General features: G+C 49.3%; 1 protein-coding gene across 2 annotated transcripts in view; it reads left to right on the top strand.

Moving 5' to 3' along the window:
• The window catches only part of WDR90 (WD repeat domain 90), a 55,008-nt gene extending 27,856 nt beyond the window's left edge, over nt 1-27,152 (top strand). Inside the window, exons 24-43 of one of the 2 annotated variants that reach the window (XM_061555328.1) lie at nt 1,194-1,322; nt 3,426-3,544; nt 4,253-4,308; nt 5,864-6,019; nt 7,864-8,064; nt 8,924-9,015; nt 9,848-9,947; nt 10,730-10,851; nt 11,980-12,118; nt 13,476-13,669; nt 14,448-14,616; nt 14,737-14,851; nt 15,298-15,469; nt 16,249-16,371; nt 18,274-18,451; nt 20,347-20,477; nt 21,247-21,384; nt 21,572-21,700; nt 23,762-23,846; nt 25,193-27,152. In XM_061555328.1, coding sequence (XP_061411312.1) covers nt 1,194-1,322; nt 3,426-3,544; nt 4,253-4,308; nt 5,864-6,019; nt 7,864-8,064; nt 8,924-9,015; nt 9,848-9,947; nt 10,730-10,851; nt 11,980-12,118; nt 13,476-13,669; nt 14,448-14,616; nt 14,737-14,851; nt 15,298-15,469; nt 16,249-16,371; nt 18,274-18,451; nt 20,347-20,477; nt 21,247-21,384; nt 21,572-21,700; nt 23,762-23,846; nt 25,193-25,353 — 2,709 coding nt within the window. In that variant the 3' untranslated portion in view covers nt 25,354-27,152. Of the gene's footprint in view, nt 1-1,193; nt 1,323-3,425; nt 3,545-4,252; nt 4,309-5,863; nt 6,020-7,863; nt 8,065-8,923; nt 9,016-9,844; nt 9,948-10,729; nt 10,852-11,979; nt 12,119-13,475; nt 13,670-14,447; nt 14,617-14,736; nt 14,852-15,297; nt 15,470-16,248; nt 16,372-18,273; nt 18,452-20,346; nt 20,478-21,246; nt 21,385-21,571; nt 21,701-23,761; nt 23,847-25,192 lie in introns of both variants that reach the window. The other variant, XM_061555323.1, reaches the window with a different exon arrangement.
• Nucleotides 27,153-27,689: the final 537 nt, after the last annotated feature.

The following is a 27,689-nucleotide window of genomic DNA, read 5'->3' as shown; positions in this document are numbered from 1 at the left end:
AAGGGGTAACTGCCCCTTCACCAGATACAGCCTAGGGTGGTGACCACCCAGCTAACTGCCCTATACGGAAGAGTTACAGCTACGAAGGGTCAGACCCTCACTCGGATCCCCAACCACGTGTTGATGCCTCGTAGGACGTAGAGCTTCCAGCTTGTAGATGTGGAGCTTCCAGCTTGTAGAATGCAGCGACCTCGAACTCTCTCAGGGACCCACCTTATATCCTCCTGAGTCGGGGCTGGCTCCGCCCTTGGCCCCGCCCGCCTTCTCGAGCGTTTTAGCTCCCTCCTGATCCCTCTCAGAGCTCTCCCCGGACACGTGATCACCCTCTAGCCCCCCCCCCCCCCCCCACCTGGGGCCCTCTCTGTGGACACTCTATATCACGTGCCTACGGGGTCAACCAGAGTGCCATGGACGGGGCAACCCTGTCCCTGGGCTGACACTCTCCCGCTCCCCCTTGTGGGAGCCCGCACTACACGCTATGCGTGGTGCCCGCGCTATCCCAGCGCTCACCAAGCCCCGCTAGGGCTGGTAATACACCCACCTACGGGGTGTACGCGATGACAGTGCATCGCACGCCGTGCTCTGCTAGAGCCGGCCTCACACAGCAACCCACCCGGTGCTGTCCGTGATGTAGGGACATCGCACGCCACGGCCCTCTCGGGCCGGCACCATACAAGTGACATCCCTGATGTCACTAAACTTTTATTGGTCTCTATCTATGTGAGTTTTACGTGTCAGTGGTTCTCTGTCAACTTGTTGGTCTCTCTGTGAGTCTATGGGTTTTTTTTGTGAGTCAACTTGTAACGTCATGTGTGGTATCTGCAGACGTATATGGGTCTTTACGAGTCTATGTGTCTCTATGTAAGTCTACGAGTTTCAGGGGCCAGTCAACCAGTGACTTCACTCGTGGTAGCTCCAGATGTACCTGCACATTGAGGATTGAACTCTTATCCCACTCGTGCACCTGTCGCTCACTGACTTTTTGTCTTTCGTAACTCTCTGTGAATCTCTGTTTAGGTGTGACTTCTTAACACGTGTGACATCTTTCGTTTGAGGGGTAACACAACTGCCACCTGCCACCTGGCTGTTGCATACTCCACTCGAAAAGCACGGTGACCCCTCTCCTCGGGAGGTGGAGTGTGGACACGCACAGCCCTCACTCACTTTTGGCCGTCTCGTTCCCGGACGCGCAGCTTTCGGCGGCTCACCACACGCGCTGCGTCTCCACGGACGTGAGCGAGGACGGCCGCTTCTTCGCCACGGCCGGAGACCGCGTGGTGAAAGTGTGGGACACGCGCGCCCAGCACCGCACCGATGCGCAGGTGGGGGGCGCGCGCGCACGCGTGGCTGATGGTTGCGTGACACGTAATGCAGGTTGGGCGCCATAGATGTTTGTAGAGCACAGGTGGGTGACGCACATCGTGGGTGGTAGGCAGGTGGCTGTCACACAGGTATAGCAAAGCGAGACAAACTCTCTCCTGAAAGCCCTCTTGTGGCGAGCAGACCTAGAGCATTGGTAGCTCCTGAACATATTGCCATCATACGCAAGAACATAATAGAATTTGAATGCCGCTCTATAAACAGATCAACTCGCTGCTACAATGCATGTGGGTTGACGGTCTCCTTGAGGCAACTTTTATGTGTTTAATCTGTTGTCCTTCCCCCCGCACCGTATGTGTGTATGTTGAACGTACTTTGCAAAAGAAGTTCAACATACAGTGAGGGAAAAAGTATTTGATCCCCTGCTGATTTTGTACGTTTGCCCACTGACAAAGAAATGATCAGTCTATATTTTTAATGGTAGGTTTATTTGAACAGTGAGAGACAGAATAATAACAAAAAAATCCAGAAAAACGCATGTCAAAAATGTTGTAAATTTTTTTGCATTTTAATGAGGGAAATAAGTATTTGACCCCCTCTCAGAAAGATTTCTGGCTCCCAGGTGTCTTTTATACAGGTAACGAGCTGAGATTAGGAGCACACTCTTAATCTCAGCTTGTTACCTGTATAAAAGACACCTGTTCACAGAAGCAATCAATCAATCAGATTCCAAACTCTCTACCATGGCCAAGACCCAAAGAGCTCTCCAAGGATGTCGGGGACAAGATTGTAGACCTGCACAAGGCTGGAATGGGCTACAAGACCATCGCCAAGCAGCTTGGAGAGAAGGTGACAACAGTTGGTTCGATTATTCGCAAATGGAAGAAACACAAAATAACTGTCAATCTCCCTCGGCCTGGGGCTCCATGCAAGATCTCACCTCGTGGAGTTGCAATGATCATGAAAACGGTGAGGAATCAGCCCAGAACTACACGGGAGGATCTTGTCAATGATCTCAAGGCAGCTGGGACCATAGTCACCAAGAAAACAGTTGGTAACACACTACGCCGTGAAGGACTGAAATCCTGCAGCGCCCGCAAGGTCCCCCTGCTCAAGAAAGCACATATACAGGTCCCGTCTGAAGTTTGCCAATGAACATCTGAATGATTCAGAGGACAACTGGGTGAAAGTGTTCTGGTCAGATGAGACCAAAATGGAGCTCTTTGGCATCAACTCAACTCGCCGTGTTTGGAGGAGGAGGAATGCTGCCTATGACCCCAAGAACACCATCCCCACCTGTCAAACATGGAGGTGGAAACATTATGCTTTGGGGGTGTTTTTCTGCAAACGGGACAGAACAACTTCACCGCATCAAAGGGACGATGGACGGGGCCATGTACCGTCAAATCTTTGGTGAGAACCTCCTTCCCTCAACCAGGGCAATGAAAATGGGTCGTGGATGGATATTCCAGCATGACAATGACCCAAAACACACGGCCACGGCAACAAAGGAGTGGCTCAAGAAGAAGCACATTAAGGTCCTGGAGTGGCCTAGCCAGGCTCCAGACCTTAATCCCATAGAAAATATGTGGAGGGAGCTGAAGGTTCGAGTTGCCAAACGTCCTGCCTCCAAATCTTAATGACTTGAAGAAGATTTTTAAAGAGGAGTGGGACAAAATCCCTCCTGAGATGTGTACAAACCTGGTGGCCAACTACAAGAAACGTCTGACCTCTGTGATTCCCAACAAGGGTTTTGCCACCAAGTACTAAGTCATGTTTTGCAGAGGGGTCAAACACCTATTTCCCTCATAAAAATGCAAATCAATTTATAACATTTTTGACATGCGTTTTTCTGGATTTTGTTGTTGTTATTCTGTCCTCTCACTGTTCAAATAAACCTACCATTAAAATTATAGACTGATCATTTCTTTGTCAGTGGGCAAACGTACAAAATCAGCAGGGGATCAAATACTTTTTTCCCTCACTGTACATGCATACAATAACGTACGCAGCCGTGTAGACGCTCTCTGCGTGTGTTGCGTGGATATCACGCGTCTTTTTGTGGTATCAAGTGTGGGAGGCTGAAACGCTCGCCGTGTCCGCAGACGTTCATCGGGCACTCGGAGAGCGTGCGGCACGTGATGTTCACCCCAGACCAGCTGGGGCTCGTCAGCGTGGGCGACGCCATCCTCATCTGGGATTTCCTAGCTCTGCCCGCGTTCAGGTGGAGCCCCAAACCCATATACGCCGTGCCAGCTTACCGCTCGTTCAGTCAGGGCCATACGCAGGGCGATAGATTTACAGATGCCCCGCTGAATGATGGCGTCCCTACTGCTTACTTGTGAACAGTTTGACGGAATATTGTGAGAGAGATGGCTTGGATATCTTACCGAAGAGAGCTTTTTTCCACCAGATTTGATACGTATTTTGAGATTGGTGGGAGACAAAGTATTTAGTGGAGTATCTATAAATGGATCGTCCTGTGTAATAAATTCAGTATAAAGCTTGTTGAAATGCAACAATAATAATTTATTTTGAGCCCTTGCCGGTCTCTCCCCCCAGAACGAGCACTGTCCCCTTCCCTTACAATTTCCTCCCCAGTGGCCCACGCCAATGCATGGTATGATTTTGAAGTAGCACCCACATCACGATTTGTAAATGGTACCGTGGATAAGCAACACCACGGACCAATAATAAACCGAATTAGCCGATTTATTGGGTCAAAGGTAAATCATTTTTAACGATATTGAGCTTGTGCACATAAACTACGTATCACAAGCTTTCCAATGATCACTTATGGGTTTAAATTGGCGGAGTGTTCTATCAAGGAGAGAGAGGTTCCCCGGAGTAACATACAGATTAGTGTGTTGTTACGGAGGTAATTGAATGTTTGTGCTTTGTTTAACGACTATGTTTTGCTTTTTTTTCCCAGGGAGAAAATGAATGGAAGAGCTCCTAAAAGATCCCCAAAGAAATTAGACAGCAGAGGTGAAGCGTATTTAATTTTTTATTCATAATTCGTTTATTTTGGATTAAATTGTATCTGTAAAATGTTGAAAAGCTCAAGCAATATGTTTACAATTTCGTATGATCGACGTTTCGCTGGATATTACATGCAGCATGGTTAGGTGTTCACAAAAGCTCAGCTCTGTCAGGTGTGTGTATAAATAAAAAATCCTATTAAAATACATGGAAATGAGAAATTATCATAATTACAAGAGTGTTCAGTGTTATTACATAAGTATTTTCTAAGCGATATATCACGGGATATCAGAATATAATCTTTTTTAAAATACTTTTTTAAATATTCACTTAGTTTACAAGTGCCTTTTCATCAAGGGGTCTATATCAATCCAACCAGGGGAAGTTCAAGTTCATTTCCAGTTCAAGTTCATTTTAAGTTAATTTATTAGGTACAGCCCTGTGAGCCATTCGGCTCTTGAATCGGGTGGAACCGCAACAAACAGGGGAGCCCTATGGTAACATGAGCATACTCTCCAATGGAAGGTATCTGTGTGTGTGGAAATCCCACAGGATTTGTCCTATGGAGAGACAGGGTCCTGCCATGAGAACGTGGCATTTCCACTGATGGCTCAGTGCTGGCACCAGACTTGAGGGCCAATTTGAGCAGGTAGATGCTTTAATAAGCATTATAGCAGCAATGACGCAACGTTTCATAGCCTCTAGTTACTAAAAGCAACAGGACGCTTTACATGGCGACCATATAAACATAAACAGCACATTTAGACAAAACAAACACGCAAAACAGATCAAAACAAAAGTGCGAGTTGGGCAGAGGGAACAGTGGTGCGACACGCATCATCTCAACGACCACACCACCTATTAGCACGGTTGGCTACGTACGGTGCAAAAGAAGTTTCACCATGCATTCTGCAGTCGTGTGTAACTGGAGGGCGATCCCTCAAACCAGGGAATAATATGGCAGGGGTGGCAATTAGGAATGGCGGTGGAAGTGCAAAGGGAGGTGGTAAATTTAGGCAGAATGTTATTGGGTTTAACACGTAGGCTTTCGTGACCAATATCATCCACAATAGAGGTTTCTTGAGTTAGATCGCCACCACCCGACAGGTAAACAGAACGTGCCAATTCGTCACGAGTACAGCACACCGGTGTGTTGGAGAGCCAAGCCACAACATTTACAATCTGAGTACGACGTTTCGCCAGTAATTACAACAACTAGCCTCATCAGGCGACAGCCAGATTTGTGGAGAAGTCCAACTGTTTCGTTCCTTATATAGAGGCGTAGATATGGTGACCATGCTTCTGCACTCATGCGCCACGTGGGGGGAGGGGGGGGGGGAATACTGAGGCAACGTGCATCATGCCCTTTGAACTTGTCCTTCCTGTCTATTGTGTATATTAAAATAGCCGTACCTATTGCAGGGCGGGTTTTAATGACATATTTATATATTTACGCGATCTAACCCAAAACAACCTTTATTATGGAGAATATTATTTGGTTTGCTTTTTAAACACGGTTGCGCGTGATTTGCGTGAACGTCGTGCGGTATTTCGTGACAAGCCGTGCACAGAGTGGACCCCGATGTTGCCGCCGGAGCTTCCGCGTTGGTGTCTAGCCTGCCCATCCTGGATGTGAGCTCCATACGAGGGCCCGTCGCAACCAAGGCCTCCAGCCCACGGGCAGCCCGCCGCCCAGACGGCACGCAGGGCCGCGAAGGTGACGCCGCCTGTTTGCCTCCCGAGCCGTATTTGTGCGAACGACCAATCCAACACTCGCCATTACTCACTAGGTGGTGGCTGCTGTAGTCACAAGGTGGGCTGCAGCTGCATTCCGTCTGCACCTCCGAGTAGAAGATCAACATACATACATACATGTTGAAGCTGCACCAGCTTCTGATTTTTTTTTACCCAAGAAAGCCTCGCTCAGTCTCAAGTGTGTTTTTCAGCAGGGTCCTGCCCAAGCGTTCACAGTAGTAGGCGATGTTGCTATATGTGCAATCCCAATTAACTAATGTGCAGGTAATGTTTCAGCATTGGGATACTTGACTTGTACTGTTTACATTGTATGTGTTTTTTTTATCAAAGGGAGGAAACTCATGCAGAACAGGGGGAGAACATACAAATTGGACAACTAAACCCAGGCCCTTCTTGCTGTGTGGCATGAGTATTACCACTGTGCCACTCCACTGCCTGTCTGTAAAATTAACATGTTTATATAGTTCCCGCTCCCTTTGTTTTGTCCTTGTGCATTTTCTTTATATTTGTGAATTCACCAATGACATAAATTAAGCGTAGACATAGTCCATACTTAAGCCCCCTAAAATGTTTGAGCTTAGGCATATAAGGTCAGCTGAGCTTTGAATATTGCCTATACATTGGCAAGGAAGCTTCCAGTTCCTCCTTGTCTCTGATAGTAAAACAAATTGAACAACTGATGATCCTGCGTTCACCGATTCGCTCTATTCACTCTCGCTGTCGTACAGGCACTTCCTTGTCACTATTTTATCGCGACCCACAAGGTCACCGTTCTGATGAGCTTCATGCGTCGATGCCTCCTCCGATGTCAAGCGCTGCTCGACTGTGGAAATCCCTCCCACCATCCTGTCGTCATCATCGGCCATGATCACTCCCCACTGCTGAATTAAAAACTAAACTCACGGAGAGACCAACAAGTCGACGTAGAGACCCATAGGCACGTAAACTCGCATAGAGACCAATAGACATATAGAGACGCATATTAAAATAATTTATTTTTAAACCAGGTAAGGGTCACTGAACTAGGTCTTTTTCAAAAGTGACCTGGCCACAACTGATAGCTCAAAGAAGTGGCGTATCATGTGTATATTTCTAGCAGCCAAATACTCTAAAAATCCACTCGACCACAGGGAGAACATGCAAACTCCAAATATACAGGCGTCAGGGTCAGGATCAAACCCATGTCCTTCTGCATACCACCATCACCCTCGTCACCTCTCGTGTTTCTGCGATGCAACGATCCGTCTCGTACCTACACACAAGGTCATCTCTGAGGTGGGCAGCATTCTCTCCGGTGTGTTCCCTCCTCTGGCTGCCACCCCCATCATTAGCCCCAAGCGCCAGCCATTATCCTTTCTAGAGATGCATCTTTTCACAAGTCCATTTTTATTTGCGGTCGACACCATGTCTCTAACTTGCACATGTAAAAAAAAAAGGCTGGAAAAAAACCTGCAAAAACAAATCAAAGCAAAAGTTTAGATGTGTCTAAATACACATGCGGAGGATGCATGATTGGAATCACACTCGGCGGAGCACGTGAGTTTGAGGCAGTAGAAATGTATTCTCTATTGAAACAACAATGTGTTAACCGCTGAGGATTAAGGCTGGCGTTGCGAGGGCTTTCTTCTCTCATTCCTGTTGCTCTGTGCCCCCTGTACCATTCCCGTCTTGCTGTAATATGCACTGATGCCTACTTTATTGGGGGCGATATTGGCACTAAAAGAAAGATTGATATTTGACGATGCGCATATCGAAAAGTAAAATCTTTGTCTCTTTTGCTCTTATTCTGTGTGCGTGTGCCACCAGTGGTGATTCACCCCGGTGAAGTGTCCAGGAGAGGGGGTGCGTCGGGCGAGGAGATGGAGTGGAGCGGAGGCCGCTGTCGCTCGCGCGGAGGTCGCCGCACGGTCGTCATCGTCAACGAGAAGACAGGCGACCGCAGCGTCGCAACACAGCTCATCGCCACACCGCGCAAGCGCAAGCCCCAGCAAGACGAGGGTGCCAAGGGTCCGTTGCTTGATATCATTGTCTTCATCATTCTCTAGTCTATGGGTCTTTTGGTAAAGTCACGTAGAAAGAAAATACATTTATGAATAGAATACGACGTTTCGATTGCAACACAAGAAACCGTCATCAGGTAAGAATTAATGCGAAAACAAACTTAGAAATAAAATGCAATACAACACAGAGTCGGCTAACACAACAGTCAACACCCTACCTGGTTGATTACGTTCTTCCAAAGATTGCTAAATTTGAGAGAGAGACAAAACACAGACATGGAGACACAGGCAGACACACAAGCAGAGAGAGACACACACAGAGACACAGAGAGAGAGACACACATAGACACATCATTCTCATAATTCCCATTATCATTATCGTCCATAAATCATGATCTGTTCACTGCTGTCCACATTACTCACCATTTATCACGGTCTTGCGATGCCACAATTCCTCCAGCTCCTGTACTAGCTGATCTCATCGATGCATTCCCACAGGCGTCATGCTCTCAGCATATCCCCCCCCGCCCTCTGGGTCCCATTCTGTCACCAGTTTCATTCAAATATATACTGAAAAATAATTTACACCATATTTTCTTTTACACCACCATCTTAGCACTTTGATCTTATGTACAATTTTACAATTTCTCTAAAGCGCCTTGGAACAAGGCACTGTGTACATCTAGATAAGATATTTAGGCAAAAGTTGACCTGTGTACACAGTCATAGGTTCAACAAATTTGTTTGGTTATCGTAGTTGTTAGTATGTTAAACTGCGGTGCTGATGTTTGTTTATTTTACTTTAATTGTTGCCCATTACTGTCTACATTGTCACTGAAGCCCTCCGCCATGTTGTCTGATAACAGACGTCACGGTAGCGTCGGATGGGGAAGGCCGGGGGCCCGCGCTGCCCTACTGCCACTTCCAGGCGCGACGCGGGGTCACCGAGCACCCTCCGGTATGGCAGCCGGTCACGTGTGTGTCTGTGTGTGGAGCGGTAGTGTAGCGATTAGCTCGCTGCGCTACGAACCCGGCGACCTGAGTTCCATTCCCGCTCGCAGCCAACACCAATGAGGATTTATCTGAACATGTCCCGGACCTCCCCTAGATCGACTCAGGCTCAACTGGTGCAGTGTGTAAATATCGCCACTAGGGAGACGAGGCTGCCGGACATGGTGCGAGCCACCCACCCTCGAGTGTGGTGTGCCCGCCTTTGTAGGTGCTCGCTGAGAGCACTTGCCCCGACAGTCTTTTAAAAGCTATACAGGGGATCTTTGTGATTTTGTTTGTGGTCACACGCTAACGCGTGTTGGTAAAGTTGCCATAAGAATTAATCCGCACCACAGATTTATCCATACTGGGAAAAACGGGGATCCACTGTAGATTAAACTTTCATTTTACATCTATAATCTCAAATGCATTGTTGCGAATACATGACAAACCAGTTTAAACATAAATAAATTAAGTTACTATCTTTGAACTTGTTAAAATATGAGAAATAAAATACTGGGAACGTGTTTTGCTTCAGTCATATTTCCTGGAAAACAGGTGTTTGGGACAATGGTGGCAATCACGCAAGTGATTCAAAGAGGCAAAATAGTGCTGGATGGTGCCATCTAAAATCTGTGCTGCCCTTACGAATCCTGTACAGGTGGCAAGCCTCTACAAACAAAAGTGATTGCAGTTCACGCGTTTACAATTCTGGTTCGCAACACGCCTGACAAATACTTGTTAAAACTTCTAATGGTTTAAATACAATCGGGGCGCTGCGGATTTTTTCTTTGCAGCAGCAGCCCACAACTGCTGGCGAACTGCCAGGCCTGAGGCTGAAGGCTGTCATCGGGTACAACGGCAACGGGCGCGGAAACCTGGTGTGGCGGCCGGACAACGGTATGGAGGGCGGCATCTGCACCCCCCTGATCTGTGACGTCCACACTCGTCCGTGGCGACGACTGCTCGGCCAAACGCTTTGAGCGCATACACACACTGTATGAGACTGTGCCGCCGGTGTGAGCCTTACTAGAAGACTACCACTTAGTGCGTATTTGTGTGTGCGCGCGTATGTTTAGGGGTGAGCGGAAGCATAGTGGTTCGCATGCTGGGCTACAAACCCAACGATCCGAGTTCGATTCCCGTCCACGACCAACATCGCTGACGAATATCTGAACCGATCCTGGGCCTCTCCTCTTGGTCGACTCGGCCTCAAATGAGTCCCTGGTGCAGTGTATAAACATCATCACTAGGAGACAAAGGCAGCCAGGCGTGGTGCTGGCCTTCATAGGTGCTCGCTAACAGCACTTGCCCCAACAATCTGTCAAGGCTATATGGGGGATCTTTGTCTTTGTGTTAGACCGGTCACTGGATTGATAGCACAGTGCACTAACCGCCCCACCACTGTTTCACGCTCTTAGAGTTCACTAACGCCACTCTGCTCAACAGACTAACTTGGTTAAGAAAGCGGCTACTAATGTGACAGATTCTCATCTTCTTCACAAAAGGGCCAAATCCCCTTTTGCCTCGGCGATTTGTCACTTTATTGGCGACGGAAGCATCGGCACTCTTTTCAGCGAACATTTGATGAAAATCAATGTTCGCCGACGCGTGACAAATTGGGCCCCCCCCTCGTCACCTGCACATGCCTCCGCCTCTCCCGCATGCGCGCGCACTCTCAGGTCTGCTGGCGTACTCGAGCGGGTGCGTGGTCGTCGTGGAGGAGCTGCGCTCCGGCGACCAGAGGCACCTCCTGGGCCACCAGCGGGAAATCTCCACTCTGGCCATCTCGCACGACGCTCAGGTCTCAAAGTCGCCTCTTCCAGCCTCTGTCCAGACACGTAAACAATTCAATCGGGACTCTCTTCGTAAACTAAACTTTTTACCAATATTTTACCAGGGAAGGCCCACTGAGCTAAATTATAGCTCTTTATCAGAAGCGACCTGGCAACAAATGATAGCTCAGCGAAGTGGCTTATCGTGTGGAAATTTACAGCAGCCAAATGCTCTAAACGCATGTTTTCAAATGTGAAGGGAAAAACCAGAGGACTTGGAGAAAAATCCACCTGACAATGGGGAGAGAGACATGCAAATTAAAAAAATACAGGCGTCGGAGTCAGGATCGAACCCACAACCTCCTCCATACCAGGCGAGGTAGATAACATCTTGCCACCGGCACAGCGATATTTTGCCTATTCCATGTTGGAATGTTTTGCATGTCGGAGGAAATCAGAGCACCCAGAGTAAGAGGCCTGTTGTCTGCTGTCTGCCATCATAACCCAGCAGGATTGGGAGTTCCACATCTTTGTGATCCATTAACCCTCGTCTCCAAAGTACTGGATTACAGATGTGCGTCACAATGCTTGTGCACCCACTGCCAATGTAGTATCGCCAAATAATTTGAAAAAATATTAAATCGCTGTGTTTTGTTCAGTGCAAACTCAGAATCATCCTATTGAATATAGCGCCTCTAGTGGCTGTAGGAATCGCATGAAACCATTACATTCAACATTAAATGCACGTATCATTATCGTAAACATTGATTTTACATGCCTAACACATGCATTATATTCCTTTAATTTGGCCTGACAGTGACACAGTCACGTGTGTGAATGGGTTTCTATGAGCAGGGGAGCAGTCGTTTAGTGGATAGCGCACTGCACTACGAACCCAGGGATGGAAGTTCAATTCCCGCTCGCGACTAATTGGTACGGGTTCTCCCCTAGGTTGACTCAGCCTTAAATGAGTATCTGATGCAGTGTGTTAACATCAGCAAGACTGGGGAGACAAAGGCAGCCGGGGATGGTGTTGACCACCCACCCTTGAGTGTGCCGTGCCGGCCTTTATAGGTCCTCGCTGACAGCCCCCGACAGTCTGTTAAGGCTCTAGGAAGGATCTTCGTGTGAACGACAAGCACCGTATTCATCCCCAGACACTGGTGTCCGCCTCCTGTGGACAAATGTGCATGTGGGACGTGGCCAGCGGCGTCTGCCGGAGTGGCCCGACTCATCACCGCGGCGACGTGCAGGCCCTGGCCTTCTCCCGCGACGACCGCTTCCTCCTCTCGCTGGGTGCGTGCTCCCCGCACGCGCGCCGCGTCTCAAGCGTGCGTACAGGGGACGGACGTTAACGTCGTTGTCATCGTCTTCTCCCGTACGGCCGAATGTATAAAGTCACAAGCGATAATTGCTGGGGTGTTTGGAGACCCCGTGAGGCTCCTCTGTTCCTCCGTTGAGCGATCTTGTGTGGGGGACTGGTTTAGGATCCACATCTCCATAAACCATGACAGCAGCAGATGCATATACTTTGATGCAAAGATAGAATATTTAAATTGCTCTGGCAGTGTGCGACTGTGGTCACCCAGAACAGACCATGGAACGTATAACGACCCGATGCTCGATTGATAAATATGAAAGAGGCATGCACATATGTTGAACTTCTTTCACACCGTACAAAGCCAACTGCACTAATTGGAGGTGCGGCACCACGGAGAATACACTCTGCGACACTTGAAGCAATTGTCTGGCTCAACCATCTCAATGTAAGATTATACTTGTGCTCTTCAGCAACATCGACCATACGAAGAAGGACGTTGTCCAGTGTGTGGCGTGGAGCCACAGTCACAATTGGGACTTGTGCATGGGATGGGCGCAGCGCCCGTGTGATGTCCTTGTGCGGCTCAGTGTGGTCAGCATCTTGCAGAGATCCTGTGCTAGTGAGAGACTAGCGATGGTTTATCATCGCACTGCTGTTGATTTTTTGCAAGCTGTGTGTTTGTCATTCCACTACCTACAGCGCAAAATAATTTCAACATGCATAACTCTAGAACTAATAGTATCACAAGCTTGAGCCCATGTTTATGCACGGCCGCAGTGGAGAAATGGCACCAAATGCGCTGCTAATGTTAATGCTGTTAACATTGCCCCTGGGAATCAATGGTCATGGAGAATATTTTTCAGAATGGCGTGAATGTATGTCTGCATGTTGAACTTCTTTCACACCGTACATAGCCAACCATTGTAATCGGTTGTGCAGGGTAAGGACAACAAACTACATGCAGAAAGAAGAACGAAAACGACTCATCCCATGTGTGTACACAACACTTGGTTGGATGTGGTGGTTTGGAAGTAATGTTTAAGAAAATTAGTTTTGCACAAGTTACAGGTCTTCTTGAGTTCCTCACTCAAGGGCAGGTCCATGGTTCAGGCTCCCTCCATCCCATACGATCCCACTCCTCCTCCTCACCTCACACCACCACACACGCACACTCCACACGAGGGTATTGCTTGAGCCGTGCCCTGGAGAGGGCACCATTTGACTGAACGTCTTGACCACCAAATGTGTGAATGCCGTTTACCGGCTTCCCGTCGTGACCTTCTCGCCCTCCCCCCCTCGCATCCCCTCCGCTCCGCTGCCTCTGCCTGGCAGGAGACGGGCGCGATGGCTCGCTGGCGCTGTGGGCGGTGCAACAGGATGTGTCTCTGCTGGCGAGCGTGCACTGCCCCGTGCCAGCGCACGCGGTGGCATTCCGCCCGGGCCGCGCGGGCGAATTTGTGTGCGCGGCGAGCGGCCACATCGCGTTCGGACTCGTGGAGCAGCGCGGACGCGAGTTTGGGCTCAGCGTGAGTCTCGCTCTCTTCTCCCCACCCCGTCTCCCAGCGATTTAAACAGCTGAGCGTGAAGCGTCATTGATTTTTGTGTCGTAAAACCCTCCTCCAGTCGACACAGGCAATTAATAAAGTCGCCATGTGAACAAATTAAATCCACAACATTGAACAATTAATTGTAACCAATTATTGAACGTGGATTGCTCTCCAACAGACAGGAATGCTGTTGCAGTAATACATTGTAACGTTCACATAACAACTTTATTCATTGGCTGTGTTCGGTGGAGGAGGGTGTACAACACGCATTTTACCCATGTGATATGGCACAAAGTTGAATTATGAATCATTATATTGATCACGAAAGCCTGCTGCATGAGAGTGATCAGCGCGTCGGACCCCAGCCGTCCAAGCACATTAAGAAGGGGTCACAATGCTCCACTCCCTGAGACCCTGCGAACTGAGGGGAGGCTTGGTGCAGGGATGATGACATCTGTCTGCTCTGGCGGGTTAGTTGCTCGTGAGACGCACACCCTGGTTAGTCTACTGCTGGACAAAGGCTTCTCCATCCACTCCGTGTCGTTCCCAAAGGTGAAATCGGCACCTGGCTCAAATATCGCTCTACACTGTATCAGAATATTTAATTATACTGGAGAAATCCGATGAGCGAAAACAGCTCTTTTTCACAGATAACCAGTCGGCGCAGGTCAGGACACTGACCGTGATTGAGGGTCAAGGGGCCGTGGGGTGAGCATTTCCCAACACCTGTGCCGCCTCCCCCCCCGCCCCTCCCCAGTTGGACATGGTGGCCGTGCCGCCGGAGCTGGGTGGCGCGGAGGTGACGTGCGTGTGCTACGGTGCGGGCGGCGTCGTGTTTGCCGGCACGAGCTCCGGCCTCGTGAGCGCCTGGGACAGCGAACGGAAAAGCTGCTTCCTCACGTGGGAGGCTGACTCGCTCGCCCTCGGTGAGACATCGCGGACGGGACAGAGGCGAGAGAGAGAGAGGCAGGTGTGTGCGGAGGGAAGGAGGTGCAGAAGAAGGAGGAGACGACGGGAGTGAAAGTGCCTCTTGTGTCTCGTTGCAGGCGTGCTCGAGTGTCGCGGGCACAGCCTCGTGACCGGCGGCGCCGGAAGGCGGCTCCGCCGGTGGTCGGTGGCCATCGTGGACGAGGCACGAGTCCAGAAAAGAGGGACGCGCGGGTAGGAGTGGACACCCGGAAACAGACCGGCTGTTTATTAAACTCTTCTCTCCATGCGTATCACCTTACAAACTATTTAGAACTATAATATTATATTTTACCAGGTAAGACCCACTGAGCGAAATAGCTCTTTTTAGGAGCAACCTGATCACAAATGATAGCTCAACGAAGTGGCTTCTCACCATTTGGAAATTTATAGCAGCCAAATACGCTAAGCGCACGTTTCTAAATGTGGAGGGGAAGACCGGATGACCCGGAGAAAAATCCATGCCACCATGGGGAGAACGTGCAAACTCCAAATAATCATGCGTCATGGTCGGGATCGAACCCATGGCCTCCTGTATAGCAGGCGAGGTAGTTAACATCTCGCCACTGTTGTGCGTCCACCACACATCTCCTCTTGCACCTCTCCCTGCGCCTCTCCCCTACACCTCTCCTCTGCACCAGTGCGGATTGCGTGGTCCTGGAGGCCGAGTTGCGGCTGGACGCGTCGGCGGTGAGCGCCGCCTTTGACGACGACCTCGACATGGGGGTGGTTGGCACGGCCGTCGGCACCGTGTGGTTCATCGGCTGGGCCGAGTGCAGCAGCATGCGACTCGTGAGCGGTCACGCCGAGCAGGTGAGCACACGCGCCCAGCACCCTGCCGCTACCACAGCACCCTGCCGCTACAGCTGCACTACCACCACAGCACTCTGCCGCTAGAGCACCCTTCCACCGCAGTACCCAGCCGCTACCAAAGTCCACACAGCAGCCATCCCATGCCAACTGTAGTGCTGTCACATTTGTAAAAAAATTTGGCTAGCTCATAAAAATGACTGATATTGGGATTTTCAGTTCCATTCAGACTACTCGTGTGGGATTCAGACTCTAGCAAGGGTTAAAGATGGATTTATCACTCCAACTGAGCACGTGACACCAATCCCACCCCCATAACGCGAGGTTACCTATGTACAAAGACAAAGATCCCCCATATAGCCTGAATAGACTGTTGGGGCAAGTGCTGTTAGCACCTATGAAGGCCGGAACAGCACACGAGGGGGTTGGTGGCCAGCACTATGCCCAGCCATCTTTGTCTCCCTAGTGGCAACGTTTTTACACATCGGACTTAGTACTTAATAGAGGCTGAGTGGACCTAGGGGAGGCCCAGGACCGGTTCAGATAATCGTCACTGGTGGTGGCCGTCAGCGGGAATCAAACACAGTTGGCCAGGTTCGGAGGGCAGTGCGATAACTGCTATACTACCGCTCCCCACTATGTACAAAGACAAAGATCCCCCGTATAGCCTTATGTACACTACCTCCACACATATTTGCGGGCGGTGAGGATGACGACGACACTGATCACGTATCGATGGCTCTGATGGGCAACGGCTCTGTCACGTGACCTCCTTCCCGTAGGTCACGGGGCTGGCGTTCAGCCCGGACGAGGCGCTGTTTGCGAGCAGCGCGGCGGATGGGAGCCTGCGCGTGTGGGACGCCCGCTCTCTCGAGCTCTCCGTGCAGTTCCAAGTCCTCCAGCAGGTGCGTCGCTGCATTTTCAAATCCCGCGTGCGAGGTCTTTCTGCGTGGCCCCCGTTCCATCCACAGATAACTAGCCCAGCCGTCTTCGTCAGGTATAACCACAGAAAAGCCAGCTGCTCCAGGATTTTGGTAAGGACGTAGCCCACTTTTCACTCGGGCAACCACAGCGCACAGACGTCGATATTTCTTCCCTTATCACTATAACAACAATGACATTTAAGAACGCACAATAAAAAATATTTAATACTCTTTGGGTCTTTCGGTAAAGTCACGTAGATAGAAAAAAAAATCACGACGTTTCAATTGCAACACAAGCAATCGTCTTCAGGTAAAAAAAATACAGCAGGCGGACTGCTGAGGCAGGAAAAAAATGTAGCGAGAGAGCTACTGCAGCCAAAGGTTATATAGGTTTGAGATGGGTACAACCCAAGGGTAAGTGGGCGGGGCTAGAGATGGAAATGTAAGATCGCAGAGCTAGGTATACCTCGGCTATTGTGTTGCTAGAGATGAGCATGTCAATCTGTTAATATAATCCCATGACTACGGTGCTGAAGAAGCCATTTCACTTCACGATAAATGTTATCAACAGTTCTCATACCGTCTGGAACACTATTCCAGCATCAAACCAGGCCACTCTTTAAAGCACCGGTAAAACCGACCGATCTCTTAGAGGGTAAAAAGTCGCAATTGAAGGTGCTGTGTGCCTGAACGCCAGGCCTACGTCCGTTCGGGATGGGACGTGTCCACACTCGCCACTCTTTCCTGTGCAACCGCCGTGCAGAAAAAGGACATTGCCGCCCCTTTTTGCCCTCCTTGTATTTACATAAAATGGATCAGTCTGCCATGTGGAATGGATTGACTGTTGCTTGGGTCCCCTGAGAGCCTGGTGGCACAGTCCTACAACTCGGGCCTTGCCTGGAGAGGCCAGCTAGCATCCATCGCTGTAGAGTAGCAATTGGGCACCCACACAGATGTCTGCAGGTGCCTCCAGTGAGTAAGCCACACGCTCCGGCTGGCGCAGACACATTGGCAGCGGGAGAGGTTAACCCTTTACCCTTCTGAGATGACTGCAAGTGGCAGGGTGGGTCCTGTTCATCGGTGAATCTTGTAACCCGCAAGCGGTTCGTGTTAATTATTTAGAGGCATAGCACCGCTGTTTTGAAAGACATTGTAGTGTCCTCACCGCAGATAACTGTCGCGATACAACCGCACTCTGTGGTAGCTGACGCCAAACTGTGCCACACGCCCTCCAGCACGGCCTTTTACTTCTGATTCCGTTTGGAATCGATTCGGAATTGGAAAGAAAACTGATGATGTACACATACGGCAACGGGAAAGCACCAGTCCCGTATGGACACCACACCCAGAGGCACGCAGAAGCCCCGGCGCTGCACTCCCACTACTCACCGTGATAAATCCTCGCACCCCAGGAACGCGACGCAACCACAGGGCACCTCTGGGCTCGTAGATGCAGACGCAGGTTCGGCGCTGCTGGTGCGGAGCTCGTGCAGAAGCTCGTGCAAGGGGCCCTTCGTGGCACCAACTGCATTCATTCGTGCACCAGTGGGGCACGATCGCCATCTGCGGGCCACTCTGGGCGTAGTGGGGGTTAGAGGCGCTGCTCGTAGTTCGGGTGAGCTACACTGATGTTACACAAGTGAATCAACGCATTGTTACACCCATAATGCTTAAGTTTACATTTTTAAGTGGTGCACAGCTTGATTTGGGCATCAGAGCTAAAATTTCACTCTGTAATGTCGATGCTCCCAGCCTTCACTCTCCGGTGCCGTTCGCGGAATAATCCCCACGTCTCGCGCGTGGCGTGGGGAGGCTCTCGTCTAGCAGCGGCTTGACTGGCGTCCCTCGCGTGCGCACACGGCACGGCGACCCCTTGTCGCGCAGACATGCGAGTGTGTGGCGTGGAGCCGTGTGCCGGCCCGGCGCAGCCGGTTCTCCCGGCTCGTGGCGGCGGGCTACGGTGACGGCGCGGTGCGGCTCTTCAGCCTGCGCTCGGTGGAGATGGTGCTCAAGATGCGGCCGCACGGCAGCGCCGTCACCGCCCTTGCCTTCTCCACCGACGGTGAGAGCTGCCGTCGATAGTGGCACCGTATGTATCAGAATCAGAATATGCATTTATACTGGAGGAATCTGATGAGCTATAATGCTCTTTTTCACAGATGTCCAGTAGATGTCTGTATTTATGTTGAACTTCTTTCGCACCGTACGTAGCCAACCGTGCTAATCGGAGGTGGGGGGAAGGGCAACAAACTAAACGAAGACAATTTGGCCATGGCGTTTGCTGAGACAACCCTATTGTTATCATCATCATCGTCATCATTGTTGTCATGTGTGACTTGAGATCAGGTTCAAGCTTCAAATTAAATTGTGTGACCAGGTGAGAACTTGAGAGACCAGGTTGCGTGTCCTTGCAAGACTGACCTGGGTCATCAATATGGAAAAATAAAACTTTAAATAAAATGGCAATGACGTAGATAGAAATCAAAGCTTCGCTCACGCAAGCATTGATCATGGGCTGTGGTGGCTCCGCACGCCCGTAATCCAGCACTGTAGAAGCAGCAAGCGTTGGTGGATCACACCAACGTTGTGGAACTCCCTTCCCTGCTGGGAAGGTACCTGACCCTGGCTCACCAGGAGAAGGCAGTACAGAAAATGTTGATTCCGCCTGTTCCATCTGTATGGAATCGAGAGTTGCCTTCTTGCTACAGTTTCCTCCCATATGTAAGCGCTCCTTAATTGGCCGATAACACAATATATAGAGGACTGCAGAGCTTGGGAGGAAACTTAGTTCAAGCTCACTGCGTGGCTGCCTTTCCGCTTGTCCGCGGTTCCTCGCTCCTCAAGAGCGAGCGGACGCTCTGCACGCCACGTTACAAGTTGATGTTATTAAATTATTTTACAACATTGCCGAAGATCGAATGGAATGAAGAAGCTCAATTTAACAGAGCATTGCATGTAGGTATCGGCACACGTGAGCTTAGAATCACAGACAGTTACCAAAGCAACACTTTATTCTTACTATCTACCAAGTATTGTAAAAATGTGTACCTGTATGAACCAAGATTGCAAGCTGTGAAGTGTGGTACAGGAGGATAACACCAGGTCATACCACTTAACTGGTGGCCTTAAAATCCCGGGTTGAGAGGTGATCAAGTGGCTCAAAATTTAAAACTTACACGTGAGATTTCTTCAAGTCACCGCGAGTTCACACAGGAGGTGTCACTCTTCCTTCAGCCTTAACGGACTCCAATCGACGCCGTCTGCGTGTTCTGCAGCTCACAGTGATCCTGCTGCTACACTCGAGCCCAAACCTTGTGCGACACGGCCAGCGCTGTCGGGGTCTCCGGCCCGAATTGCTGGACCCAGTTACCGGCAGATGTTCGGGATCCATTCCCCGAGTCTGAGCCAGTGGTGCAATAGACTTTAAAACGGTGTTCTTGCAAAAAGCGCTTACTGTGTGTTGATCATTACAGCGCATTCGAACGTTCAAACTGACAGAGGGTAATGTGGAATCCCATTCCTCGGTCCGTTAGGGATTCCGAGTCTGTGTCACTTTTTAAATCACGCCTTAAAACTCACCTATTTGTACTTGCAGTCTTTCCCTGTAACTTAGTATTAAATAATTATGTTGTCTGATTGGATTACTCTGCAATTATTATTATTCGCTTTTGTCATAGTGCTTCATTTTATTGGAATTTCGAGAGTAGTCATTGATATTTTTATTTGCAGCTTTCTATTTCACTTAAATTTTACCGATATTTTCGAGTCAAGGTTTATTTTTATGTACAGTGCTTTGAGATACTTCCATATGGAAGGTGCTTTATAAAATAGATTATTATTAATGTCCGTCGCATTGCGTTGAAATCGAATGGGGGGGGGCTTTTTTAATTCACGGCAAAACATCCCACCCCCCCCCCCACCCCACACCATCCGCTGTTGTTTCCCGTCGGCAAGCAGGCGAGTTCCTCGTGTCGGGTGCGCGGGACGGGCTCATAGCGGTGAGCAGCCTCCACACGGGCGCGACGGCACGCGTCGTCACCGACCACCGCCCCTCCCCCATCTCCGCCATCGACTGCGTGCACAGCCAGGTGAAGGGGCTCACCGTCGTCACACGCATGATCTATCCACTGCTGCACAGACGGGTGAAGCGTATCGCTGTCATCATCATCACAGCCACGGTCTAGGTCCACTGTTGCACAGCCCGGTGAAATGAATCACCGTCATCACCATAGCGTCCATGATCTATCCACTCCTGTACAGGCAGGTGAAGTGAATCACCGTCATTATCGCAGCCATGGTCTATCCACTGCTGCACAACCAGGTGAAGTGAATCACCATATCCTTCAATCGTTGATGGTTTTTCACGCGTACAGTCCCACCTCTCTGGCATCGCTATGTGCTGTGAAGAAGGGCCTTTTAACGCTACAGTGTTATTGATGTTTTCTTGTGCTGGGTTTTTGGCAATCGCGTGCTTTCAGATGCGCTTCAGCGGTCGTCTGGAACGCTCTTCCTTCCGATATTAGGAAGGCACTGGAGCTATGCACTTGAAAATCTAGATTGCAAGCTCATGTCTTTAAAACTGCTTTTTGTGTTTGTTGTCCTTCCCCCGCACCTCCGGTTAGCACGGTTGGCTATGCACGGTGCGAAAGAAGTACAACATACATACATAGAGAGGTTGGTTATAGGCAGCTCTTGAACAGGAGCAGGGAGTCTACTGCATGAACGGCTGGGGGGAGGAAGTTCCAGAGACCGGCTGTGGCGAGGAACCCTCCATGGATCAGTTTAATAATTCTAGTTTCGCTTCTTCTACCCCCTCGCAATGCTCCATGGGAACGTGGTGGGGCGCGCACATCCCAGCACGGCGGGGAGATGTGGTTGGCCGCGAGCCGGGACAGCCGCGTCAGCATCTGGAGCTGCGATTGGCTGCGCGATCGCTGCGACCTGGTGGACTGGCTCACGTTCCCGGCCCTGTCTGCCGGCCTCGATGACACGCAGGTACAACACGTCAGCACTGCTATCCCCGCCCCCCACCTCATCTATGACATCATCATCGTCATCAACAGCAGCAGCATCAGCGGCGGCAGTGAACGGCCGAGGTTGTGCGTGCTGGACCGTCTTTTGCGACTGCGTGCGTGCGCGCACGCGCATCGTGTCATCACTGCTGCTTTCGCCGTGCGCCCAGGGTTTCGAGTCTGACCGCCCCGCACCCCCGAGCCTGGCCGTGTTCTGCCCAGGCGACGTGGATACGGTGGTGTACGCGGGCTACGGTTTGCAGCGGGAGATCGTCTTCTACAGCCTGAGACTCAAGCAGGTGAGAGGCCCCCGCTCTTCTGGGAAGGTGCAACCCACGAAAAAAAGCGGGGAGAGTGTTGTTACCGCAGACTTGGGTTCGTAAAAATGTTCATACGAGAGTACATTTGGTATTGGAGCCACGTTTACAGCGCAATGCTATCATCACGAAGGTAAGGCATTGCATTTCACCGACACAGTCTTCAGTAGTTCACAGTGGGGCGGCGATGTTGCTCTGCCTAATCCTACTTGAGAGATTCAGGATGAATTTTTCTCATTTGAAACCAAATATGCTGGCACACAGTGGCCTACTCATTATGAATGAAATCAGGTGATCTTTAACGTCCACTCTGAAGCAGACGGCATGTATGTCAAACAATGAACCTTTGCAACAAGCGGTGAATGTGCCACCACTGGGACGTGTCACCACCCTGGGTCGTGGGTCTTGGGCTGTGGTGAGATGTTAACTATCACGCCTGGTATCCAAGAGGTTAACGTTTTCGATCACGACCCTGACTCCTGATTTATATTTGGAGTTTGCACGTTCTCCCTGTGGTCGTTTGGATTTTTCTCCGGGTTCTTTGGTTTTTCCCTCCACATTTATTATTTGGCTGCGAAAAATGTCCACGTGATAAGCCACTTCATTGAGCTATCATTTGTGACCAGGTCGCTTCTGAAAAAGAGCTAGACAGCTCAGTGGGCCTTGCGTGGTAAAATAAATACATACAAAATAAATATAGGCTCAAAGCTTCTTCATCACAAGAGAAATAATTGCAAGTCACAGCCGTGCAACACTTTGCATTGTATGGCATAATAATTGCGCCGCTCAGCGTGGGTCTCCGCAATCAGCAATAGGGCAGCGCAGTAAACATTAAGTGCCGTACTGTACCATCCTCCCAATCTTCACAAACCCACGGTGTGGATCAGCGTGCTCAGAGTACGGTTAAGTATAACCGGGCGTGGATTGACAAAGAGGGCTGTACTTGTACGGTTGCGCTGAGAGTCTTTTTTGTTCTCACGGTGGGAGCCCCCCCCCCCCCCCGTAAGCCTGTCCACGGTTGCAGCGCGCTGCGTTGATTGCGAGCGGCTGCGCATTCACCGCGCAGCCTTGCGCACGTGGCTGGATATAAAATCTCTTTAACGCTGGATTTTCTTGCCACGCTCTAGCCGGAAGCCAAGTGTTGAGAAATTCATCAGCGGTTTTTATTTTTTTCACAGAACAGATTCAGCTGCTGCACTTGGGGTGGATCTGCATAGTGTTTTACATGTAACAGAGTGCAACCTGGTTGTTCACTGTGTCGCGTATCCTGTTAACGTTGATTTCACGTTGATTTATGCTTGCAAAATATTCGATTCTCACTGGATGTAAATGTGTTTTGACTGGGAAAATTATAGGCACAAGAAGCCGGGGTAGGCAGCGAATTAAGGACAGAATCAATTTGGTTGGATGCCACTGGGAGTATCAAATACAAAGTTCTTGAATAATATTACGGACAGAACGAAATTGAAGGCTACGATCACCAAATACTTTGAGAAAAGACATGGCACATAGAGAGAGATATTCAATTCGCCATGTGACATGTATCCGTCTATTTAAGACCGAAACAAGAGGAAGATTTCTCCACAACTCTGGCTGTCGCCTGATGATGATGGTGGTAATTACCGGCAAAAACGTCGTACTCGAATTGTAAATTTTGTGGGTTTACTTTCCAACGCGCCGGTGTGCTGAACTAGTAACTAATTGTCATGTTTTGTTTCTGTGACAAACCTTACTAATTGGCTGTGTCGGATGCTGGCGGGTTTAACGGCACATTTATATTCATGCGATCAAACCCAAAAAAACCTTTGTTATTGTTCTGTTTTCTATTTACTTCCATTGCTGCACTTGAATTTTCTTTGTATTCGTTTGTCATATTGGTGACCACCCAGGTCACTCTTGCAAAGGAGACTCCAATCCTGGTCTCATTGAGTTCTCACAATCCGCTCAAACTAAATAACTCTTGAAACTTTTATTGAAGGGGAGAGAGAGTGGTGGAGGCTGCGTATGAGAGTTGGGCTCAAGTCCATCTCTTTGCTGTCGCAGGTTGTGCGTAAGCTGCCCCTCGACAACTGGGCCCTGAGTCTGGACCTGTCCTGCAACGGAGACCTCATTGCAGTGGGAACCTATGGTGAGGGCGCCATGGTAGCGAGGAGATGTTAACGACCTCGCCTGGTATACGGGAGGTCGTGGCTTCGATCTCAACCCCTGACCCCTGCTGTATATTTTTTTGTTTGCATGTTCTCCCCGCGGTTGCGTGGATATTTGTCCGGGTCCTCCGGCTTTTCCCTCCACATTTAGAAACACGCGTTTGGAGTATTTGTCTGCTATGAATGTCCACGTGAAAAGCCACTTCATTGGGATATCCTTTGTGGCCAGGTCGCTTGTGAAAAAGAGCTCTATAGCTCAGTGGGCCTCACCAGGTAAAATAAAACAAATAGTTTAGCTTATAGAGTAAAGAATTCCAATCTTGATTTGAAGCTTTCTTGACTGCAGGAATCCATACTCTATGGTTCTTTCGGTAAAGTACGTAGGTAGAAAAAATAATAAAAGAAAACACGACGTTTCGGTCGCAACACAAGCGGCCGTCTTCAGGTGAGAAAAATGATATGCTGTTGTGGCTTTTAACTCCTACAGCGAAACTCCTCCTTCCCCCCCCCCCCGTGCCTATATAAAGCCACAAAAGCAGATAATTGTTCTCACCTGTAGACGGCCGCTTGTGTTGCGAACGAAACGTCGTTTTTTCTTTTATTATTTTTTCTATCTACGTGACTTTACCGAAAGAAACAGAGAGTAAAGTTATTCCCTTCTTGAATATATTTATGTATGCAAGGTGGAGATGGTTGAGATGAAATGCAATCCAGCCAATGACACATTGTGCATTTTAAAGATGCTTTACATCACAAATGCACAAATAACGGTTCTAAAGAAAAGGCTTGTGCTGGTAGCACTTATTTTAGACCATTATTTCTGCTGTCTCAGCCCGATAACTAGTGACAGCACAAAACTCGTAATACATTTGGTTTCTCTATTATTTTGGCAATAAATTCTAGCTTTGAGAAAAGTTGTCACTTTCATTGCCAATGTGAAGATCATTTCCACAGCATGGCTGGTGGGAAAGTGCAACACACTGTCTGCAAGTGCGATATCCTCCTTGTGCGAGCCATTATCTAACACTTTAGCAAATCATATCCTAATGTTACATTTATAATTATGAACCAGACAAAACAATACAAATAAGACAATAGTAATGAGACATTGTACGTATGTATGTTGAACTTCTTTCGCACTGTACATAACCAACCGTGCTAATTGGAGGTGCGGGGGAAGGACAACAAACTAAACACCAAAAGCAGTTCTGAAGAAATTCGTTGAATCAAATAGTGACCACGGATCGTGACAATTCTTTGGATCGCCGCTGGTGGCGAACTGCCCCGTTAAAGCTGCTGACGTTTTTTCTTTTCTCGGTTAATTCAGAGCGGCTCGTTGGCCTCGTGGATCCCGCGTCCGGACGCTGCCGGAATGTCTGGGGCCACGAGGATGCGGTGCGTGCTTGCCGCTTCTCCCCCTCGGCCCGCCGCCTCTTCACCGCGGCGCACGGTGCCATCTTCGTGTGGGAGGTGTGCGACTCGGCGTGACGACGGCGCCGCCACCGATGACGATGCGGCCCAGACTTCACGGCGTGGGCCCGCGCGACCAGGACGCGACGGTGAACCGGAGGGTGTAAAGGGGATTGACGTAAAAAATTACGAGTGCAGGTACCCCCCCCCCCCGTGATTTACAAATCGTTCGGTTGACGAAATTTCGCGTGATCTTAATTGACAAATTACGGGCGCTTTTCGCTTAACGAAATCGAATTTGCACGTGAACCAAATTTTAAATGGCACGCGCCGTGAGATCAAACAAGCAGCCACCCGGGAGGCTGCGTCGTCATCCATCCGCCACGGCGTCACGGCGTCCCTGCAGTGCAACAGCAACGCCTCCACGTCATCATGGCCTTGCCAGTCATTCCAACATGCAGATGTTATTTTTTTATTCGTAATTATTGAATCGTTATAATTTTTTTGTTCTTAGTTATTATTTTTGTATTGTGAAAAGCGATGGAGGTGTCTATTTTTAAGGCAGGAAGTAGAGTTGGAGTGACTATCGGAACACACGTCCCTAATATTTTTATTAATGGGAAAAGCCGTTCTGATGTCGCGAAATGTTGTTTTACGCGTGTTTCTTTGAAGAACGCATCCCTTGCATGAGTCAAGGGATAACCTGTATGCTAAATTATGAAACACAGTCCGTATGCGTTTGAACGGATGTAAGTGTTTACTTTTTTCAAACTACGCTCAACTTAAATGTCAGGGTTAATGGGCGGAGGGGTTGGCCTCATGGGCAGAGTTTGTGGGGGGGTCACCGGGGAGGGCAATGCCCCGCCAAAACTGGACACCTTTATTAATTTATTTTCAGTAGTTTACAATGTCAGAATCAGAATATTTATACTGGAGGAATCCGATGAGCTATAAAGCTCTTTTTCAGACGTTCAATAGGCGAGGGTAAGAAAGTTACAACAACAAACGGTACGAAAACATGATAGCAGTGCAAAGTACAAGGGACCAAGCAAACCCCTGTCCCCCCCCCCCCCCCCCTCCAAATATAGAAGTCAAACTCCGCCTCTGGTTAGCCTAGATAAAGCAAAACAACGTGGACAATGTAAGACACATGCACGCGTAAATTTGGCCGTAGAAACGTTTGGAGCGTTGCCTTACGCGAAGAGGGGGGTCGGAGACGTTGAAATCCCGCCGCTCGTTCGCACCGCTTCTCGACGCGGTCGCTTCACTTGCCGATGCGCTCGTGGCCACGCGGCCCACTGGTTTGAATCACAATCGCGTAAAACTTAGCGCGTGTGGAGGTGTGTATATAGATGTATTTTTTTGACAATCGCGGCTAATCCCCCAATCCCGTAAATGTACCTACGGAGGCCTCTGAGAGTTAACTCTCGGGGCGTGCGGAGCCGAGCGTGTGGACGCGTGTGCACTTTGCAGTGGTGTCGCGTTGCACGAAAACATTCCAAATCGCCTTCAGGTGCCGTAGACTGTTGTTGAATTGGATGAGAGCTCTCCCAGCTTGAAGTCTCCCTCCCCACCTCCCCCTCGTCTATACACCTCTCACATTACATACTTGTACAGCAGATGTTGGTATTGCCCCAAACGCATTAACGGTGCTATCAAAATGTAAACAAGACCCTGCGCCGCAACGTTGCTGTTCTTAAGTGGGAGCTGTGAATGTTGTGAACATTTCTTTTGTGCGTTGGTGTCGATTTTGACGTTTTATTTATGTTTGGCCTAATTTAATGTGAATGTCATTTGGTTGATTTTGCTCGCGAGATTAAAACCCTGTTGTTGCAAGGCTGCTGCGCTGCTTGTTGACAATTACAGATTCAATTCCAGCCGTGTCCCAGCTCATCCCCTCGAATCGTGGCGTCATCCTCATCATCACGAGCTATTTATCCATCCTTTGCTGGATGAAGGCCGCCCCTTGCCATCTTATGGTGGGTGTGCACGTGAGAAAAACTACACAGGCCCTAAAGCCATCATTGGCAATGTCCAGCGAGGCGACTTGAGCTCAATTAGCCGTGTTGGTAGCGCAACATCTAAACACGGGCATGCAACGATTCACGCTCAGGCGATTTGAGTGAAGTCTCACATTGAAAGTAAAGTAACTTTGCAATGGTTTCGATTTTGCCAAGTTTCATCAGCAAGTTTAGGCCAGTATCTCTGGCTTAGTTGTGAATTAAATTGATTTCACAAAACACGGGCGAACTTTTATTGTGCAGTTTATTGTGCAGCCAAACATTAACGTCACAATATTAATTGAAATGTAAATGTGTTTAATACTTTTTCCTATGTGTAGAATTTTTTTTGTGAAAACCCATGAGAGGCCTTTGATATTGAATCTCCATGCTTCTAGAGTGAATCCTGAGTTG

This window comes from Lethenteron reissneri, chromosome 3 (genome assembly GCF_015708825.2).
Source record: "Lethenteron reissneri isolate LAM-NWPU_2019-01 chromosome 3, ASM1570882v1, whole genome shotgun sequence".
Classification (NCBI taxonomy): domain Eukaryota; kingdom Metazoa; phylum Chordata; class Hyperoartia; order Petromyzontiformes; family Petromyzontidae; genus Lethenteron; species Lethenteron reissneri.
The sequence above is the reverse complement of the archived record's forward strand: the minus strand, read 5'-3'. Positions and strand labels throughout refer to the sequence as shown.